At 47.2% G+C, this 21540-nt stretch overlaps 1 protein-coding gene across 5 annotated transcripts in view; it reads left to right on the forward strand.

The window, feature by feature from the left end:
- Positions 1 to 21540, forward strand: part of LOC8038566 (cytospin-A) — a 67600-nt gene that overhangs the window by 40534 nt on the left and 5526 nt on the right. For 3 of the 5 annotated variants that reach the window (XM_042290898.1, XM_042290900.1, XM_042290899.1), the window contains exons 9-16: positions 234 to 446; positions 3600 to 3761; positions 7499 to 7835; positions 11218 to 11330; positions 14236 to 14432; positions 14750 to 14858; positions 17757 to 17873; positions 21059 to 21118. In XM_042290898.1, coding sequence (XP_042146832.1) covers positions 234 to 446; positions 3600 to 3761; positions 7499 to 7835; positions 11218 to 11330; positions 14236 to 14432; positions 14750 to 14858; positions 17757 to 17873; positions 21059 to 21118 — 1308 coding nt within the window. The remainder of the gene's footprint in view (positions 1 to 233; positions 447 to 3599; positions 3762 to 7498; positions 7836 to 11217; positions 11331 to 14235; positions 14433 to 14749; positions 14859 to 17756; positions 17874 to 21058; positions 21119 to 21540) is intronic. The other 2 variants (XM_042290902.1, XM_042290901.1) reach the window with 2 other exon arrangements.

The raw sequence follows: 21540 nt of genomic DNA on the forward strand, positions 1-21540 counted from the left end.
GCAAAACACTGCGACCTTTGTGGCATATTACTCTTAGGCATGGCTTATCTAAAGGCTCTAGAACCTAGGTCACTGCTTCACGGAGCTGGCACCATCTCTTACCCACCAGTGGCACGCAAAGCAATTTCACGAGCTCGGGCTTTGGAGCGTGCCGAAGTGCACCGTACACCGCCCCCTTAGACGCGGGGCTACGTGCCGAGCCTGACACGGGCGGTGCCGCCTCCGCTGCCCAGGTGTCCAGCCTGGAGCAGCGCGTGGAGCAGTTGGAGGCAGAGAAGGCGCAGCTGGTGCAGGAGTGCGAGGCCAAGTGCCAGCGGCAGCTGGAGGACAAGCGGCAGCTACGGGCCCAGGTCGGGGAACTGCAGAACCGACTGGCCGACACCAGCGCCCTGCTCGGGGCCGCACGCAGGGACCTGCAGGACCTGCGCTCCAAGCACCTCCTAGAGGCGAGTCCCCGATCAGTGCTTTAGCATCCCCTGCCGCTCGCACGTCGAAAGTGGTCCCAAGATGGCAACAAGTGACGTCGCACGAGCCGGCCCGTTGCGCCGTCGGATGTTGCAGTCCTGGTGGTCGCGGAGGTTCCAGCAAAGGGCATGAGCTGTCACGAAAGTCACTGTCGTCGTGGCGTTAGACTCCTGGCTTCCGTAGCTTCCGTGGAATGTCAAGTTGAAAAGCAGCCTACGGCAGAGTGGGTCTCCGCTGCTGTACCTCCGCCAAAATGGCGGTTTATGACGTCGTCAGGCAAAAATAAAAAAAACAGTTTTGGGGGCGTGGTAGGCGCACCGATTGGGAATGTGCTCTAGGCTCCAAAATGGCAGATCCGGCGAGACCTGGACTGTGGCCTCGCGCCGTTGTGGGTTTGATAGAAATCTTTGGAACTGTGCTTGCCGATTTGGAACCGTGCAGCTTGTTCTAGCCGACCTTCAATTTTCTGGCACATGGTACATAGGAACCGGCTATGAAATTGTGGGGTAGTGTTGTATAAAAGTTGGAGAAAAAAAAAACAATGTTCACCGTAGTTGTTTATAGACCCTTTCTTACAAGGTGCCGCCATCTTGAAATATTGTGACTTCCAGTATCGGCAAAAACATTTCTTTGCCTTTGCCACGCCAATAGAATGCATTTAGGATATAAGCGTAACAGTTGCCTATTCTCGTTTTTCCTCTCGTTTATTTTTTACTGTTTGCAGGTTAATATGTTTTATTATCTTTTGGTTGCCCATACCGGATATGTCTACTTGGCACCTGGGGACTAGAGTAAGCGAAAAAGGTCTTTGGGGACTGAATTTGCTTGGTTCGCAGACCAGCACTCAACAGTTCTGATAGGTTGGTCTCTGCCACCAGCTGCGAGAAAAGGGACTTGGTGCTCATTTCTGATTACTATACCCGTCTCTAAACTGACTTGCGGTGCAGTCTGTGCCGTTAGATTATATTAACGGTTTGTGCCACTTAAAAGGATACTATAGTGAAATATAGGCGCTTATTTCTTGGTCTATATGTGTTCAAAGGAGCAGTATCACATCGGACGCACCAATCTCTTGTTGAAAAATACAAGAAAATGAATTTTAATCTGAAGTAAAGGATTAGCAAAAGGCACCTGGTGGATGTCGCCAAAGCCTCGTTTGTAATTCCAGTCTAGGAACCTTGACAGGTAGTGACGATGCCTGTCTTGCCTAAAACTATGCATGCATTGAACCTGACGTCATCCCGCCAGCTGTTTGGTCACCAAGAGAGGAGGGGAACGAGGAACGCCCCTCTCACTATGACTCTCTTTTGCGTGTTCCATATGTCGCTATTGTCCCGCTAGAAGAATGTAGAAGATTAACCTGTCACTCAAAATTCGTACAAAAGCAGCTTTGCGGTTATTTGCAATGGCCCGATCCCTGGCGTGCTTCAGCTGCTTCGGTGGCTGAAACGGCTAGGACATCCTGTTAATGTCAGCCTCATTGCAGCTTTGCTCGTCCCGAGACAATCTATGTCACGATTGCTCCGAATGTCACATGCTCTCCACTGGCTGCTCTCTGAGCGCTTGCCAGGGTAGGCCATTTATAACGAAAAATACAGCCATCGTGCTCAAAATAAAAACGTGCGATTGCCATTTACGGATATTGTGGGTCGTATTCAGTGTACTTCTGAAAACAACGGGTACAGTATAGACCACTTACAACGTAACCGCTTATAGTGCAGGACCGGGTATAACGCGGTTTTTTTAAACCACCGGTTCGCCTCCCATAGAACTCCATGTAATTACATACCGCTTTAAAACGCAGGCGCGCGACGGGAAATACCGGTTATAGTGCGGTTTCTGGCACAGCCCGCCGACCGCACCGACGACCGGAGCAGCGAGCACGCTTCGCTGTGCGACACTAGATAACTGCGCTGACGGCGCGAGCCGCAAGCGTTGCGCAAGCGGCACTCGCGGGGCAAGGAGGGTGCTCGAAGAAGCGGGAGAAGCGAAGAGAGAGGCTTCAGTTGCCCTAGCGACGGAGGGACGCACGCACGTGTCGTTCACGTGCGTGCGTCCCTCCACTGCGTTGGAAACCAACAACCGCAACGACAGGAGAAGTGTTTGCGCGCGTTGCATGCCCGTCGCGGGCCGGCTGCTTCTATCCGCGAACAAGGCGTCGGTTGTGATCAACGTTGTGATCGTCGTCGTAGACGGCGTTCATCTCATCGTTCCGCGTAAAAGCGCTATCCTTGACTGTGAATTTTCGTCGTGTGTCGCTATGATAACCCGGCACGTATTAGAAGAGAATTAAGATCCACCTACTCGAGCGGCGATGTCGTGGCGGCGCTCTCAAGTCGGCAGAAACGCCCGTGTCGTCGTGTTTGTTTACTTCGACTACAGTGGTGATTTCTAAGCATTTGTGTCCTCGAACATCGCCCGGATTTCTTTTTTGGCGCATTTCATGCATGTGCTCAAGTGCAAGGTATTACTGGCCCGTACCGTATGAAGGATGCGAATTTTCACGCGTTTTCATCTCCGGAGAAAAGTGACTAGGGTTAGCAATCCTGAACGCTCGCAACATCCGTCCGCAATCCGCGACGCCGCTAACAGGCTGCGCCAGGCAAAAGCCGCTCATTTGTTTCAAAATGTGTGACACACTTGAGAGAGAAGTGTACTAGTCTGGTGGGATAAAGACTTTCCTCAAACTAAGCTTTATTTTTTATCTAACATAAAATAAATTCTTTTACAAAGGTAAGTTGTCTGATGGCATGTATTTTGACCTGAAAAATTGATGTTTTGGTTATAGTGCGGTACCGCTTATAGTGCGGATTTTCGCGACTCCCGCGACATACGTTATATGCGGTCTACACTGTATCTTTAAAATTTGGTTGAAGTATCCCTTTAAAGCTCAAAAGTTTCCTAATTGCAAACTCGTAAGAGCAGCTCAAAATCCACTTTTCAAAATCAAACCTATTAGGCGGAAAGAATGGTTGTCCCATAAAAGTTTTACTCATGGTGCTCTCCTTGCCAAATTGGACTACAGCACTTTGCAGCACTTGCAGTGTTGCCGAATACGCCCTGCAGCACTACAGCCGCCGCCTACCGAACGGAAGGTAACGGCTCTAAACGAGTCCTTGTTCTCCCTTGGCCAGACGGAAGAGTGGAAGCAGTTTGAGGTGGACCTGCTGACGACAGTGCGTGTGGCCAATGACTTCAAGACGGAGTCCCAGCAGGATGTGGAGCGGTTGCAGTGCGATAACCAGCAGCTGCAGGAGAAGCTGGAGGCACTGGAGGCTCAGCTGGCAAAGCTCAAGGTGGGTCCTGTGGAAAGTGATTAAGGATACATACCTGCCAAGTCTCCCATATTACCCGGGAGACTTTGAAATTTCGACCATTTCATACGGTTGTATGATCCACAAAAAAATCTCATGGAAAATGTAAAATACCCCCCCCCCCCCCCCCCCCCCCACCTCTCTTCCCCACAAAACGAGGAGTTTTTGCCGTAGCAACAGACGGCAGCAATGATAGTGAGAACTAGGGATGCCGCGAACTTTTTTCGAATCGAAGTTTCGATGATCGAATCAAGCGGTTCGAAAGGTTCGAAAGATTTCGATTTTTCGAATTGTCTATATCGTAAAATTCGACGGAGGTCGAATTTTCGAACTTGTTAAGCTAAGAAGTTCGACGCTTTTCGAACCGTCGAACTTATTACGCTAAAAAGTTCGATCTTTTTCGAACTTTCGAACTTATTGCGCTGCAAGGTTCGATGCTTGTCGAACTTTCGAACTTGACTGACCAAAATATTCGATAAATTTCGAACTTTCGAAATTATTTATCAAGAAACTTCGAAAAGTTTCGAACTTTCGAATTCTGAAAAGTCTGAAGTTCGACGAACTTCGAACTTTTAGGGTAAAAGTTCGACGTTCGTCGAACTTCGAAAGACCGGCGGCCGGTTTCATTTGATTTCAAGGAGTGGGGTACATTCGTAATTTTTTTTTCTCGAACTTTTACGCGCGGTGCTGCGTTCCTTACGAAAGACAATGTCATTTATTTCAATGTTCTGGCATGCTTAGGTTTAAAGAAATAAATCCCCGAAGGGGCGAGGACGGACGACGGGTTTTTGACGATTATCGTTTGTGCCAGATTTGAAGCACGCTGCAGCCGGAGCTATTTATGGTAGGTATGTTATACTTTTTTAAGAATGATCTATGTATAGCCTAGGTCAGTGCCGTCTTAAGATGTGATTATTGTTATTCAACGTGAGTTTCGAAGAAATGTCCAAACATGTATCTGCATGCAATTATGACCTAAACTTGATATTTATTTTCGTCTAAGTTGTTTGAGGTATCGCATTTAAATTAGCACCACAGACAGTACATATCATTGCCATCTGCAGAATACAAAATAATATATTTATTGTTTTTTCACGTTAAGGAATAAATTAACTCATTGCAGAAGATTTCTAGTAGTGTTCAAGTTCAGCACGTCATTAAAAGAAAACTTATTTTTTTCGCTTCACGTTTTTTGGGACGTGTTTCTTTTAGCCTGTACACATTTTGGTAAAAGAAACTTGTTTCGAAGTTCTGAACCTCTGAATATGCACGAATAGAACACTTCCGACGAATTCTTGATAGTTTTTTTTTCTCCTGCTTTTTATTCCCGCATTTATTCTTTTTTTTTTTTTTTTTTCTTTTGTTACTATCGGCACAGGTGTTTAGGTCGAAAAGACAGCTTTGAACTTCCGAACCACTAAGCATGTGACAAGCAGTGCCTTCTGACAACGAGTTTCTAACAGTGACCATCTACGCAACCTTTTATGCAGTGAAGAGCGACAGTAGCTATACATATGCATAAATAATTTCAGATTAAAATAAGCTCGACCACGCCCTCTTTCCCCGTATTGTTTTCTTTAACAGTCCGAAATACCTGCAAAGGGGAGAAAGAGGCTGAAGCCCCCCCCCCCCCCGCCGCTATCCTCTTTCCCCCCGTTTTTCCTCTTCCGACGCCACTTGTATGGTAGAACGCTCCTCGACCTCGAGTTGTGTCGGCTTTTGTGCTTTTTGCGAGGCGATTCCTCCGTCCCAGAAAATAAACCTCCAGGACAATTATAAACTTCACCGGATCGGATTACTACCAGCGTGCAAGGGGTGGCGAGCTAGTTTGCCAGGTCGCTTCAATGTTTTTCTGAGCCTCAACCTCCTGCTCGCCCCTGGCCGTTTCGAACTGGATGAGTCTCGTAAAACAGTGTGTTCGTGCAATCACTACTGCGTGACAAAGACCCCCCCCCCCCCCCCTTCCCCCCCGGGGGGCTGGCGGTCACAATTCTACACTGGCAAATATTCTAGCACGTCCGGGACACTCGTCGTCTCATTTAATTGCCTTACCAACTTCGCAGAATCTAGATATCACACCCTAACTTTTCTAAACTTGATTTTGTGAAAACAAGTGAGTCGTGAAAACGTTATTTGAAACTGAAACTGTAGAAAAACTTGAAAATCGGACTTCAAACTTTGAAAACTTGGATTAGAAAAAAATTCAAAATCTTCGAAGGTTTTTTTTTTTTTTTTTTTGAATGTAGCGTTAAAAGAGAATCGAAACTTTCGAACTTTTCGAACTTTAAGCCAAAAGAAATTCGAAATCTTCGAATTGTTCGAACTTCATGTCTATAAAAATTCGAAGCTTTCGAAGTTTTCGAATTCTTTTTACAAAGAATTTCGAAATCTTCGAATTTATCGAACCTGAAGTAAAAAAATATTCGAAATATTCGAATTCGAAATTTTAGAAACCGTGAAAGCTTCGAAATTTTCGAATTCGAAACTCCGCTGTGGACAAAAGTTGCGAATTTTTCGAAATCGAACCTCGGTCGGTACGAAAATATCGAAATTTTTCGAAATCGAACCTTAGTTCGCTTCGCAAATATCGAAACCTTTCGAAATCGAACCTAGGGTGGTTCGCGACATCCCTAGTGAGAACCCAGGTGTATCTTGCTAGTGTGTGCAGTGCAATACAAATGTAATGACGTCATCTTCATGTAAATTCATTGTCAATATTTCTTAACCCCCCCCACCGTCTTATAAAGTCTTCTGAATTTGGCTTGTCCAAACTTGACAGATATGATGATCATATTTTAAGAATGTTTACCGATAAGAATGAGCAAAATGTCTGAGCCCATGGAGGGCTAGCCTGGGTGCTGCCCTGCATCGGCCACGGAGTCTTGCAACCAGTACATGCTGCGCAGAACATTGCAAGATTGTAAGCCTATTCGTCAATCTTCCGAGTTGTACTCGGCCAGATGTGTAGTGTGACCATAATCGTGAGAGTAAAAAGACTTTTACTACGTAGTCACTGTAGCCTGGTTCAACATGAAAATACACTCTTTTTAGGTCTTTGTTGTGAACGCAAGTGCCCATGCCAAGTTCAGTAATGTAGAAAATCTCCCATACACGTCTATACGAAACGAAAAAAATGTATTGGCTGTCGTATTCGCAGAAAGAACTGAAAGTTGTACTCTGTTGGAGGTAACATTTTCATAGTATGTTTATTTTTATTACATCTGTGGCAAGTACACAAACATCCTTTCAGTCTCTTCCATTTGCTTATTACTGATTTTGCAATTACTGTGCACATTCGTGCAGAAACGGGACACGAGGCCTTATCGAGACGAGATGATGGGACGGCAGAAATAAACCTCTTAAACAAGGCCGTCCAGGCCGAGAGAGAGGGGAAGTCTGTGAGTTCCCTATGGTGGATCAAAAGCCATTTCATCGAAGCGCGTTTTAAAGAACGGGCACGTTTTATCGAAGCACTGTTTAGAGAAAGCGAAGCCTCGAAAAAAAGGGGGACGCTGTTTAAAAAAGGCTTTCCTGCTTTGTGTGTGTATCACTGGGGTGCGTGTTGACCCATTCCCCCCCCCCCCCCCCCCCCGCCCGCTGTGTTCACGCCGCTTCGCGAGTCTTTTTTTTTTCGACACGAAACCGACTTGCTCGCGTTTTGAGGTGCGATTCCTTCCAGGCCTTGTCTCCAAAGTGCCACCCCTCTCTTCCCCCCATAGCAGCAGAACCGGCAGCAGGAGCTTTCCCCCAAGGCGCCCCTCCCCGACAGAGGGGAGGAAGGAGCCCCTCCCGAGGCGACCCCCCACGGGGCGTCCCCCCTGCGCAAGCCTCTGGGCAGCCGCTGGGGGGACTTGCGGCCGAGCAGCAGCAGCAGTAGTGCCCAGCACTCTGTGCGCAGCCTCATCGAGTCCATCGAGAACGCCACCAAGCAGGCCAAAGGTGCGGCGTCATTCTTCGCTCCCCGCCCCAAGGCGACGGCACGGACCCACGTTGGCCCGCCGTCGTCGCTCCGCCCGGGCTCCTTCGGACCTGTGCTAACCAAGGTCTTCTTGGACGGTATCGTACACATTCGCATCTGAGCGAAAGCGGCGCTATATTGTGGGGTGCTCTACCCTCTCGAATCGTGCGTGGCATCATGGGAGACACCGGTGCGAGCGCAGGTGCTTGCGCAAACGAGGAGTTTTCTGGAGCTGCGCTTGCATGGCCGTGCCTTCGATGGCATTCCACGCAACTTGGACTTGTAGCTCTGCATTAAGTCTCGGGGGTATTATTCACAGTGTTTGCACCAATATAACACGAGGGCAGGTTTTGATGTCCTCAAAAAGAACAAAAAGATTATTACTATTATAATGTGAACGCAAGCTGAGGCCGCGAAAATTTACCGCACTCGGAGGCATAGTAGGAGTGAAAACGCAATGAAAATCGAAGAAATATCAGTTTATGTTTTGACTGCACTCATGCTCACTGCTCAGGTCTTTCTCATTTGCAATCCAGTGGGCGAGTTCTTTGCAGATATGCAGGAACATGGCACCACTTGTCTGGTAGTTTCTTTTTCTTTGGCGTGAGCTCCTCGGCAGCCCAAAAGCAAAGCAAGGCAGGAAGCAGAAGCACCAATTCACAAACACCAGACCACTCTGGAGCAGAAACTAAAAAATATGCACAGGCAGAATAAAAACTGCTGGACCCGAAGGGGGATCGGTGGCTGAGTGGGCTAGCACACACCAGCTCGAAGCCAAGGAGCGTAAGCTCGCACTGCAGAACCCAGGGATCCTGGGTTCAATTCCCACCCCTGTCCGTTTCGATTTGAATGAGCATCGTACCGGCGTGCGGTTGTGTATCACTACTGCGTGATGCACGTTAAAGACACCAGGCTAGCCGTTGTACTGCACTGGCGAAATTTTCCTACAGCTGGGAGACTTGTTGCCTGTTGAGGCGCACCAAGTTCTAGGCTGAATAAACATACACACCCCCCCCCCTCAAACTGCTGGACCCGATACACAATCACACTAATTTTTCTTCTGTTCTTTCTGCATAAACAAACACCTTGTGCTGCACAATCGCGTAAACACTGTGGGTTGTCTTAGCTTGGCTTGTGTTGACTTAGCCTGGCTTGACTTGGCTTGAATTGGCCAGCGCCAACATTCCCGCGTGGTGCGCTGCATGTCCTTGGCGTGCTTTTCGGCGTGCACTGTACAAACACAAAAGCGATAAAAATGCTTTTTATGGTTTTTTATATTCCCCCTTCTATATGGCCGAATAGTAATAAATTGCCTCCCACACCCCCACTTCTTTTCCCACCCGATCTCCTGCATTGAGATGGAGGGAAGGCTTTCTCTAGACTCGCGTGCCTTGGGGCTGAACTCAATTCTGAATATAATGCGAGGTGCGTTTTCAAGCATGTGATTTCAGAAAAAGAACTTGCGTTATATTTGTGGAAATGTGGTACTTGCCGCTATAAATGTCGCTCGACCCTCAGCCTTGTGACGTCTCCCCACCCCCTTTTTAGGGAAATTATTGATCTCCTATAAAACGCCTAAGCGTCTTTGATATTCCCGAGTCCTCTTTAGTACCGTATTTTGGGTTCTAAGTACAGGAAAACGGAAATAAAAAAGAAAGTGCATGCAAATGTAAGCACTCCCTTTTTATGCAAGAAAAAACAGATTGGAGTTGAGTGCGATCTTCCACGCTCCTGGCGCTTCGTCAATCCCGATTTCTGGCATGCAACGGTGTGCGGTACTTGCATTGCTGGTGCTCAGTTTCAACACCAGTTTATGGATGGCGGCATGTGATTCCCAAATGGCGCTAGTGCGGGCGCAATAGCTAACCATATTGGTGCATGGCATTCGCCAACCGCGATTAGGCCTGGCGAGTTCTGTGTGGGAACCATTTCCCTTGTTTGCGTAGTTTAAAAAATTTAAGAGAATCGACATGAGCGTAAAGCAGACTTCAAGTATGCTGAAGTTTAAGCGAACTGTGATTCAGTTTGCGGAAGGGAACGGAAATCACGCCGCCGAGCACTTGTGAGTTGACTGGGCTTGCATGATTTGTTGGCGGAAACAGCGGACACAGATCTTCGTAAGAAGTTTACAGGACCGCGCAAGGGCCAACTCCCAAAACTTGAGGAAGAGCACAGGCAATTTGCTCGCTAAATTTCAACGTGAAAACCTGAGACCATAGCGTTGTCTGTTTTATATCTCCCATCCGACAGTTTCGTATCGTGTCGTCGACACATCAGCTTGTCTGCACTCTTTCACCACTTTTTGTGTGGCTAACTTTAGCTTGCATGGTGGCACCTGTAGTCTGTGACAGGTCAAGAGCTTAGGGCAAGCTCCTCCCACCCCTTTCCACTTCAGCAGAACGAACGCTGAAGTGGAGGGTGCCTCCTTTCCAGTATACAGTCTGGTGAAGTGGAAAAAAATGGGAAGAGCTTCCCTGAAGCTCTTAACCTGTCGCCGACTGTGGTGTACACCGCACATGTTGTTTTGGTAACGAAAAAAACGTTCAGCCTTTCCACTCTCGTGAAGAAGGAAGACCAGCGGAGCTGTACTCAATACACTGCTGCAACGCGCACGCGCCCGTTTCCCGCTTCTTTTCGTCCGACACACTGACGATCGTGGATAGGTTTCCGGCGACCCAGAGTCGGTCGCACACGGCGCACATGACGCCAAACGGGTAATCCACAAGCTCCCTCTGGAATATCGTTGTCGTCGCGCCCGGGAACTGTTCAGCCGGCGTAAAATGCAGTCGTCGCCAGGCCTCGCGCTTGCGCTTGGCCTCCGTGGCATGATCGTCGTCCGTAGCGTTGGCCCGCTGGTGCCCTTTACATCGCTGGTTCTGTTCACGGCGGCGGCGGCTTTCCAGGCGAGCGATGTGCTCTTCTTTGGCAAGGGAATCTGAAGTGCTCGACGCAGTGGAAGTCGAGGCGACAGCGGCTTTGCGGCGGTTACGGACCCATTCGCACTGCTGCGTACGTCGCTGCTCCTTACGCAGCCAGTCTTCTTTGCACGAAAGGGCACGCGGCTGACCCATCCTGAGTCCAAACCGAAACTCAAGAGTGAAGGAAACAGCACGCAAAACAGACGAGGACGAAGAAACACACGTGACGAGCGCTGCGCTCGTTACGTGTGCTTCTTCTTTGTCGTCGTCTGTTTTTCGCACGGCTTCCTATGATGAATTCCCACCAACATGCCGCCCAACTATCCACTCTTCTATGATAGCTGCAAAGGTTGGCGCCATGTACCAGCGACGGCGGCAACCATACTGGTTGCGTGCTTGCCGCCGTCGCTTATAGATGGCAGTAGCTGTCCAGAGGCGTTTTTGTCGACAAGTGTTTTGTACCGGACACAATCCTCGGGAACCTAGCCCTTAACAGCTCTGCTGTAAAAAGGGACAAAAGGCTCTGCAGTGTCTTGATCGACGCCACTGCGCTTGTTTGCAGGCCCCAGCAGCAGGAGCTCATCCACCAGCAGCCTGAACAGCCTGGCCTCCGACTCTAGGTCAGCAGCAGCCAGCGCACTGCTGGCAGGGAACACGGCAGACATCTTCGCTAAGGTGGGCTTCATTCTCTTGGTGTACCATATTTTCCAGCGTGAAAGTCACACTTTTCTTTTTTCAAAAGTTTCCATTGCTGCATTTTGTACGATGGTGCAACTTCTACGAGTTTTTTTATGCATTAGTATAGACCTTAACTGCGCTAGGTGTAGGCAGTACCGACATGTACGACAGATGAGGAGGGGCAGAGCACTTGCCGGGAGGGACGGATTTGGGGGGAGGGGGAGATGTATTTGGCTAGCGGGAGGGGGGAGGAGGAGGAGGAGGAGGAGGAGGAGGAGGAGGAAGGAAGAGGGGGGGTTCTGCTGAGAGATGACGTTACGGCCTAAACGTTGCCCATAACTATGTTGTTCACCCAATATTTTCTATGTCACCAAAAACCAAACTTTTAACTAGTGTATATCAATTTGTTCATTAAAAAAAATTAGGGGTGCGCGAATATACAAAACTGAATATTTCACAAATAGTGCTTGCTATTCGATTCACTTCGCACTTTTAGTGTTCGAAGTACTTGAGTTCTTTGAATACCGTATTTACTTGCATGATAAACGAGCTTGCATAATAAACGCACCCCCCACAGCGGGCATCAATATTTTGGCTTTTTTTTTCCCTCCCGTAATCAACACACCTCCAATTTTCGGATCCGCGAGTGTCGAATTGCGTCCAATTTAGCAAGCCCCCAAGCCAGTTTTCTTTTGCCGCCAAGCGGGCAGGCCAAGTCAAGCCAAGTCAACCCAAGCCAGGCCGCTCTTGTAATGGCCACAGCGCGTAGTTGCGGTAGTTACGGAAGTATCATCCGTGAAACCGAGTGTCGCGCACACTTGAAGAAGCTTAGGTCGAGGAATTGCCAAGCCCCGGACATTCTTCGCCGATCAGATGCGTTGATATGAGCAAACAAGCCATCGTCCGTGGTCGCTTTCGGACAGTGTAATCATAAAAGTTGTTAGGCCTAATTTCACATATTCCGGGTAAATGACCAAAATGCGGCTCTGTAGACCAAAACGCGGCTCTGACGTTATGCCTCTGCGGTGGCGCTGTTGTCACCAGCTTCACCTCACGCAAATCTGCTTTCTGCACTTGTGCAGTGCCCACACCTGGTGTGGGCGAACACGAGCTTGTTTGTAAACAGCGTGTCGGTCTATATCCGCCCATGCCCGCCAGTGGCCTGCTCTTCCAGCAGTTCAAAGGCGGTCTGAAGTGTGGCGGCATAGGCCTGGTGACTGCAGCGACTCCGCCAACTGTACAAAGAATTATGACTTATATACCAACTTTTTCGTGAAAACGGCCGTTTATAGGGCATGCTACTTATTAACCGGAATATGTGGTAATTCCTTCTTGGGAGACAGAAGTGTGGCAGACGTTGTGGCCTTCCTTTTGCATTAAAGAGAGTGCAGGATGTTGATGGTGAATCGTCCATTTTGCCGAGTAGACCGCAACTGTGGTGAAAGTGGTGACATGTGTCGTATTTTCTGGTGTATAGTCCGGGAACTATACATGTCTAGAAGTTTAAATTTTACCCGGTGCGGACTATCCACATCTGCGGACTATACAAAGTTCTGTCATTTTTGAGATCGTTCTCCATGACAAGATGCAAAGAATTTTATGAATAACAAAGTATATTAATGGTGATTTCTGCATGATACAGCTTCCTTTGTGAGCTAATACAACAAGCATTTGTCAAGGTGTGCTGCGTATGATAATTTTTACATTCGGATTGGGCACTAAGTGCAGACTAGGCTCCGCTTATATACTATGAATCGGGTGCAAACTATCTAAGGAAAATCTTTTGTTTGTTGTCCGAGAGGTTGTCTTCGAGGTCGTCCTAGAAGTCATCTTGAGGTCGTCCTAGAGGTCGTCCTAAACATCGTCCTTGAGGCCGTTCTAGACGTCGTCCCTGAGGTCATTCTAGACGTCGTCCTTGAGGTCATCCTAGACATCGTCCTTTAAGTGTTGTCCTTGAGGTTGTAAAAGAGGTCGTCCTTGAGGTCGTCCAAGAAGTCATCCTTATGGTCATCCCACCATAGTACAGCTTTGCTGGTCTTCCTTCACCAAAACAAAAAACTAAGTTTTTTTTTTTTTTTCCAGCCGCAATTGGCTTTTGCGCACTATACATTGAGCTCGGACTATAGTCCGGAAAACGCTACGAATGTGTCTCATATTCTATACATGTTTTCACCTCAAGAACTGTAGTAAAAAAAAAAAAGCCTGGCTTCTCCCGGAGCATTACTAATTTCCCGCTTTATGCAGATAATTAAGATATATGCAGGCGAATCATCAAGACGTACACAGTCCAAACGCCAAAAAACGTAGCTGTTTCCTCTGACAGCCAAATCTCGTAAGAACTACTTAGCGCTGCGGTTGAACAATGCGCAAAAGTTGCTTTTTTCTTGAGGTAAAAACGGCTATACAAGTGACGGAACTGAACAAGTGAAAAGGTCTTTCAAACAAGACTAAATGGATGGGAAGTAACGAAGGAATGCTCGCTGGCTTAGGTACGAACGGGGGTTGTACATCTTCTGCCGAACGTCTCGATGAAACCACGTCATATACCGTAGTTTTTTTAGATCACGAATTCGGGACATCTCGTTGTCTGCCTTTGTACACTTATCATTGCCGGGCGTAAGTGGGGCCCACGCACACTTTAATAATCATCGCGTGCACGTTGCCAGCTTCGTATGCTGAGCTGCTGAAAGTGCTCTCAACACATGCAACTGCCCTTTCTTTTTTTTTTTCTTGAATATTGTCGTTGCATGTGCATTCATGGCCGCGTTGCCACGCCCGTCCCAGCTCGTTGACACTACCGGCAGCGTCCATAGAGCTTGCCGTGCCCCTGCCGTAGGTAGATGCGCCGCGTTCTCTCGAGTCTCGGGTTGCGGCAAACACTTACCCTCCGTGCCTCTCGCAGCCATGCCTGAAAGCGGAGAAGGCGAGGCTGCAGTCTCGACAGTCGCAGCAGCCTCAGCAGCAGCAGCAGCAGCAGCGCGCGGACGGGACTGCGGAGGCAACAACGGCGGAGACTGCACCTCGCGGAGAAGCGGAGAAGCCCCTGCCGATGTCGATCCTCTCTCACAAACTGGAGCCCATCCGTAGGAACAGTTACAGGTGAGGGCCTCCCAGCAGCAGTTACGGAACGGTGCCTGGAATGAATCTCCGACCGGTGTGCTTAGCATCCTGTTCGTCATGGTGCATAGATCTGATCTCGCAAATACTGCAGAACCTTGGTTCTAGTAATATGCAGCTTCTGGGTTTCCCGACAGATGGCGCCGATCGTTACGAGAGAACACAATGCAACCGTGCGAACTGGTCTCGATGCGCGCAACACGTCGGAAGGAGTTTTGCCGTGTTTTTGCCATGTGTGAGCGTGCATGATTATTTTTTGCGCTTGTGTGTGCTGACGTGGTCCCCTCATCATATTGCAGTGACCTCGTCCTAGAGAAGAAAGACCCCCTCGCATTTCTGGTGAAGGGAGGCGGCTCCAAGCGAAATGCTCTGCTCAAGTGGTGCCAGAACAAGACCTTGGGCTACAAGGTGGGTCTTGCCAATCTTTGGGGAAGCTTCCATGTCCCACTACCAAGATTTTATGGTAGTATCTCATCTTAAGGACAGCTCCTGTCAATATTTTTAAATTTGGTATTACGACTGTTTTTAACTAAAGCAGTGACCCTGAATAATAATGTATATTTTTTGTTTTCTCCATATTGTGCGTAGTTTTATAAGTATCACGGCTCAAGGTTTGGTTCTGGGCATCTACGGCAAAACCGAAACTATCTGCTAGAGGGATCGCAACACTGATCACCAGCCGTACGGCCATGACATTTAAAATTAAAAGGTTTAAAATTAAACTGTTATGCAAGAGTATACTATATTAGGCAGAGATGCCCTTACAACCTGCATTCATCATGCACGATTTATTCTTTTTTAACTCGAAATTAAAGAAAGAATATTTTATCTAGCAAGATTTGTAAATTGACACCATTGAGTATAGTTGGCCAGCTTTACAGGATTCATTTTATGTCATATCCGTCGTTTACTTGCCATGCGAAGACACCAGACCTTCTGGGGTCACAGCTCATAAATATAGATAGATTAAACTTACCTTATAAAATGAACAAGCGGAACAACCTTCACAGGCTTAGCTCGGTTTTCGTCTAAGCATTATGCAATGGTAGTGAAAGGCGTGGAAAAACTATTCGATATTAATATTCGGCCAAAACCACTTTTCGCTTCAAACTCAAAATCCACTATTCGCACAAGACTATTAATTGGAGAATCACCTAATGCGTTTTTTGTAACTTAAATACTTGACTGCAGCAAGATATTTCAAGAATGACGAATGTGCAACTTGTGTATTGAATGTGAATCAATTATCAAATTATTCCTTTACCACTTTTTGAAAAATTGAATATCTTTCATATTTTGTGGGGGAAGGGGAGCGTAAACTGCAGAGGCGATTAACGTGACAGTTCAAAAATAGTAAAATCTTTGAGTGTTTTTCGGCACAAACTTTTAGCCTCTTCTAGCTCAAAATGTAGGCATATTCAATATTTGTTTCGGTATTTTATTTGTTCGGTATAGGGGGCAAATTGGCACTCGGATGACCAAGTTTTCCGGTGCTTACCAATTCGCGACTCCTGCAAAACGGACGCCACCAAGCGGGAAAACCGGGAACCAGCCGGTCCAGGTCGCTCGCACCCCTCCGCGTCTCTGGTGGCTTTCGCGGAAGCGTGTAGTTGGTGCGGTCGCGAACACTGTATTTTGACGAAGGTCCGAATATCTCTTAAGTTTGCCTGAGTGATCATTAGTGTGGTGAAGCCTCAGTAGATTGTTTTCTTCTATTACGTGTTTGAAAGCCCGTTCACTCCACAGCACACGGTCGCGTGCTTTCGATTTCTTGGATGGAGAGGAATCACGGAAAAACGTTTTGATTTCTTGTCTGTCTCGATTCATATTTAAAGTGACGACTACTTGGTAACTGATAAGTGGTCTCTTTATAAAGATGTAGAACAGTGGACTGAGGACGACAGATGAGGCATTTCACTGGAGGGAACACCAATGTTGCAGTCAAGTGAATGGGAAGGTTCGATAGCTGCTTTTCTTGAGTTTGGTTGTGTTCGGCTATAGCTTCAAGTTTGAGCCGCCCACCCCGGTCAGTTCGTTGGCTATATATCTTGGCTGCTTTTCGCCGAAAAAACCTCTGGACCACACTGAAGGAGTTGGGCTGATTTCGCAATTACTTGATTGAGGAAAACCTGCTTGCTGCAAATTATGAATGATGGAAATTATCTGTTTTAAAAAGGTGGGGGACGAGTCTCGCAACGTTAGATGCTGTCACAACATTTTGACCTATCGCGCCTCCAATATTTATATTACGAGGACGTCGAAGCCAGCAGCAATATACGTCTACTTTGCTCAGGTTGACCGGCCACATAAAATACTCATTTTTTCCGTTCAGGATTCGAAGCAAAGTTCAATGCAGAGAGGTTCTCCGTGAATGTTCGATGAATACTTTCTTCAGTTTGTCTCTGTGCTGCCGGCTATAGAACCATTTGGCTAAGTTTAAGTAGTATCTCTCTGTCTGTCAAATATACTTTTATTCAGCAGCTCACCTAATAGCTAGTCAACTCATATTTCAACCCGAAGAATATACTAATATCACCTTAGTGGACATAATACGTAATATAATACATAAACCGCTCGTCAAAATAACTTCTCGATTGCTACTAAAACCTGAATTGAAATACGAGTATCAGCTGCTTAGTGGGGCGCCAGCGGGTTAACATGGTCCATGACTCAAGAAGCGCCTGCTTAATTCCTGCAGCATGTGTTGTTGACCGAGCAGACAACTGGAGCTGTTTTAAACGCGGATACGCACAAAAGCTGGATTTCGCGAACAGATAATTCGCATGGTCGAGGCATGCGAGTTAGCTAAAAAGTGACTCTCTGTGGAACAGTTCTGTAGTCATCGCCGCTTTCCTTAGATGATCAAAACTGATTAGTATATTACCGCCTCTCCGGAATCCACAGTTTCGGTTTTGAACTAAATCTCCGAAACGAAAATTTGTCACGAAAAGAACAAAAAAACACCGGCAAAACACAACTATGCTTTGCAAGTTTATCTGCACCGGCTACAGTTAACCGTCTCAGTTCAAATACCTATAAAATTGGGCATTAAACAAAAGAAAATATGTTAAATTGAATGCGCCACCTGTTCAGGCGGCCCGGCCGAGCCGACGCGACCTGGACTCAGCCGCCATGTTTGTTTGGTGGTGGCGCCCCCTATAGGTCGCTGGAGTCGCGAATAGGTAGCCATGCCTCGCGACGCATCTGGCCGAGTGGGATTTTAGGTAGCCGCTGCCGAGAGTTAGGTACAAAGTAGTAGGCGTAGCCTTCCTTGCTGTGCACCGACTCTCACTCTATGTTTGGCAGAACATCGACATCACCAACTTCAGCAGCAGCTGGAACGACGGCCTCGCCTTCTGCGCCCTGCTTCACACGTACATCGGGGACAAGATCCCGTACGACCAGCTCGACAGCAAGGACAAGGTAGCGCATCTGTTGTTCGTCCCAACCACCCCGATCCGTAGAGTGCACTTTGCAAACGTTGGAGCTCTCGGTTTTGGCGGTATAATTCGGCACTCCGAGGACCGGGTTGTTGCCGACGCTGTTGCTGATGGAGCGAGGACAGTCAGGCGTATCATACGAACGCCCGGCCTCTGGCGCGCTCTTCGTGCCTTCTGCCGCGCCTTCGCTGCACGTGCGCATGCTCGGTGCGCGGGCTGTTGAAGCATCAACAAAGGTCTGATCCCGTGTAGCATCCCAAACTTTACCATGTCGCCTCAGCGAAACGGCAAGCGGAAGGGAAGTACAGTAAACTGTCATTAGTTCGACCAGGTTAATTCGACTTTTCGTTTAATTCAATTGTGTTCAAAAGTCCCAGCGAGCGATTCCCGGACATTTCATCGAACGCCGTTTCATTGAAAAAATGGACGTTTCATCGAATCACTGACGGCCGTTTCATAGAATGTCTTTTAAATAAAAAGTGTGAAATATGCTCTTTTATGCACGGATCGAGTTCATTTTCGTGTCATTCACCCATTTCATCGTCAGGTTTTTTAATGTCCAAACTTGTAGCTTTTACAATTTATTTTGATGCAAGTAATCCATGAGGATATTTGTACCAATCTTTATGTTTGTTTCGCACATAGTGCTTATCTGTTCACCCCCTCTGTATTACCCGATGGGCCTTGAGGGTATTCTAACAAATAAATGAAAAGTCACACTCCCGGTAAGAGCGCACTCCAACTCATGGAGGCCAGAACGCGACTTACGTTTTGCGCAGACGCAACAACTTTAGCCATGTGAGCCTCCTAGCCTCTCATGTTTTTCTATTGATACTTTTTCACTGCCTGAAGCTTGCAGTAGCTAAAGCTAAGGTGCTATTTATGAAACTACAACGAAACACTGTTTTTTTAGTTTTAAGACTCAATGAAGTCGAAAGTAAGTATGTCACTTCAAATTTTATTTGAAAACTTTCGGGCGTTCATGTGTTCGTGCGACAGCCATTCACCGTTTCAAATGATGAGCAATTGCTCTCAAAAAGTCCCCCACAGCCATGGTCCATCGGTTCTCATAAAAAAGGCGGACCTTCTCATTTCTTGCCGCTATGGCCATCTTCTGGCGAGGAGGCTTTTGGGAACTCAGCATCGCCTCCAGCTTGTCTTTCGACAGTTGATGTTCTGTGGCGATGCAAGTCAAAAACTTCCAGAACCCGGGATGGGCACCTCCGACCAGCTACAGGAAGCGGGAATGCTACCCTGGTGTTCGATAAGATGTTGTCGATAAAACGGCGTTCAATGAAACGGCTTCGATGAAACGGTGTTCGATGAAACGGCGTTCGATAAAACGGCATTCGATGAAACAGCTTCAATGAAACGGCGTTCGACGAAACAGCGTTCGATGAAATGTCCGGTCCCACTGGTGAGCACCCAAACATTTCTATGGGAGGAAAAGTTCAATAGTTTGAACTCAGGAAGCCTCCGCATCGGATAATTCATCCCGAGCGAATACGCGCAGGCTCACATTGCAGGGCACCACGGTAGAAAAGCTACCAACGTACGGCGAAACACGGGCCCTTTGCTGTAAAGCCCAACGTCTGCAAATATGCGCCTGCTTTTCTACGCCGTTGAGATGGACCGTAGCGAATGACACGAGCCAGCGCAACCAATCTGGCATGGAGTAGCGCGGAGAACATAGCACGTGGTGGTTGGGTGCGGAGACAGCGCGCGCTCTCACGCGTGGTGGTCGAGCACGGAGACAGCGCGCTCTCTCAAATCGCTTTTTTTGTAGCATCAAGTATGGTCCATCTTGCGCACCTGAAAGCGTGGGTTCTCTTTCCCTTTTTCTTTTTTTGATATTTTTCTGTCGCCGACTGTCTGGCTGCCCGGCGTCAAAGTCAGCTCGTAAAATTTACTTTTTTTTTAGTGTGCGATTTTTTGGGGTCGTGACGTTTAGTTACGCTGTTCTCCCGAGCATGCTTTTAGATGCGCGTTTTAAGCACAGACGGCAGCAGACCATCCGTTTGAGTACTGTGGAGAATAAAAGGAAGTTTAATTTTAACCGTTTTTCTGTCCTTTTTTTAATTCAATCATTCGGATAATTCGACCAGATTTCGAGCTCCTGTCGAGGTTGAATCAACGAAAGTTTACTGTATTTATTGGAGCTGCCTGGACGAGATGAAATAAGCTCGTTGTGCGACGCAGTATTACAGTTAGTAGAGGTGTATTTCCTGTCGTCACACGTAACAATTATCTTTCTCTTTTGGCAATTGGTAATTTTTCTTATTGATGGTCTCATTTTGTTGTGTTGTCAAACCCAGAGTTCCTGATTGTCCCACTTTGATTGGCTGATCATATTCTAATTTCATGAATTAGCACTTTTGGGACTTCCATGTTAGAGTGATGGCTGTAACGGGCCCGTCCCCCCGGTTTCGCGACGATGTGGGCATAAACAAATTCGGTTTGCCTGCTAAATTTGCGGAAAATTTGACGCCACGTGACCTACGTATTAATTGAGTTTCCCCACTAAATTAGGCGGAAAAATATATGTCGCGTGACCTGATCTCGTTGGACCTACAGACAAATTCAGGTTCCCGGCTAAATTTAGTGGCTAATTTTACGTCAGGTGGCTTATGCACCAGTTCAGTTTCCCTGCTATATTTGGTGGAAAAATTTATGTCACGTGACCTGAGGTCACGGGACCTGCAGTCAAATACAGGTTTCCCACTAAATATAGTGGAAAAATTAACGTCACATGACCTACGGTATGCCCCACTTCAGTTTCCCTGCTAAATTTGGCAACGGTGTGAGCGTAAGTTAAAATAATCGAAGCAGCAGCTGCTTGTGGCGCGTCCCCCACTTTCACGACAGCGTGAGCGTAAACAAAAATAAACAAAAAAACTGCCACAGTCAACGCATCAGGCTGTAAAATTGTCCCCCCACCCCCAAATTTTTATTTAGTTCTTTGCTTTCCTGGTAGTCGCATTCTAAGCGCCTTTTTCAGATGTAAAATATGACTGGAGCGAATTATATTTTCAGTTGGCCCACTTAAAGCATTGGCAATCTCCTTTATCGCCTATCAATGGCAGAGGAAATGTGAAAGGTGCCTAGCGTGTAGGGGAACTTTTATGTAATGTCCTTACTGGCTTTTTTTCTTTTCACCATTTGCTGCAGAGGAGGAATTTCAGCATTGCATTTGAAGCAGCAGAATCTGTTGGAATCCCCAGCACGCTGGTGAGTTATGGCATTGGGCCACTTTGTTACCTTTTCGTTAAAGAAGCACTAAAAAAGGGGAAAAAATTCTAAACATCTGGGAAAAATTACAAATATTACAAAATAAACTTTCCGAAAAAAAAAAAAAAAATTTAGTGCACAAGCATTTGCATATTTAGACTTCTTTTAGTCTACAGCTTTCAAACGTGTGGGCCAAAAATGCGTACATAACATCACCATATCTACACGCCACAGGCAGCGTTCTCATTGGCCACCTCACCCCTCTTTACCACTTCAGTGTGCCTCAGTGCTCCTCCTTTCCACTTTTCTCTCTCGCACGTGATTTTGCTATGCGGAGGAGAGGTAAGAAAATTAGAACGCTGCCCTTGGTGTGTACATGTGGTGACGTTATGTCCCCATTTTCGGCGCACGCATTGTAAAGC

The sequence above is a fragment of the Ixodes scapularis genome, unplaced genomic scaffold (genome assembly GCF_016920785.2).
Source record: "Ixodes scapularis isolate PalLabHiFi unplaced genomic scaffold, ASM1692078v2 PGA_scaffold1__304_contigs__length_218370807, whole genome shotgun sequence".
Classification (NCBI taxonomy): Eukaryota; Metazoa; Arthropoda; class Arachnida; order Ixodida; family Ixodidae; genus Ixodes; species Ixodes scapularis.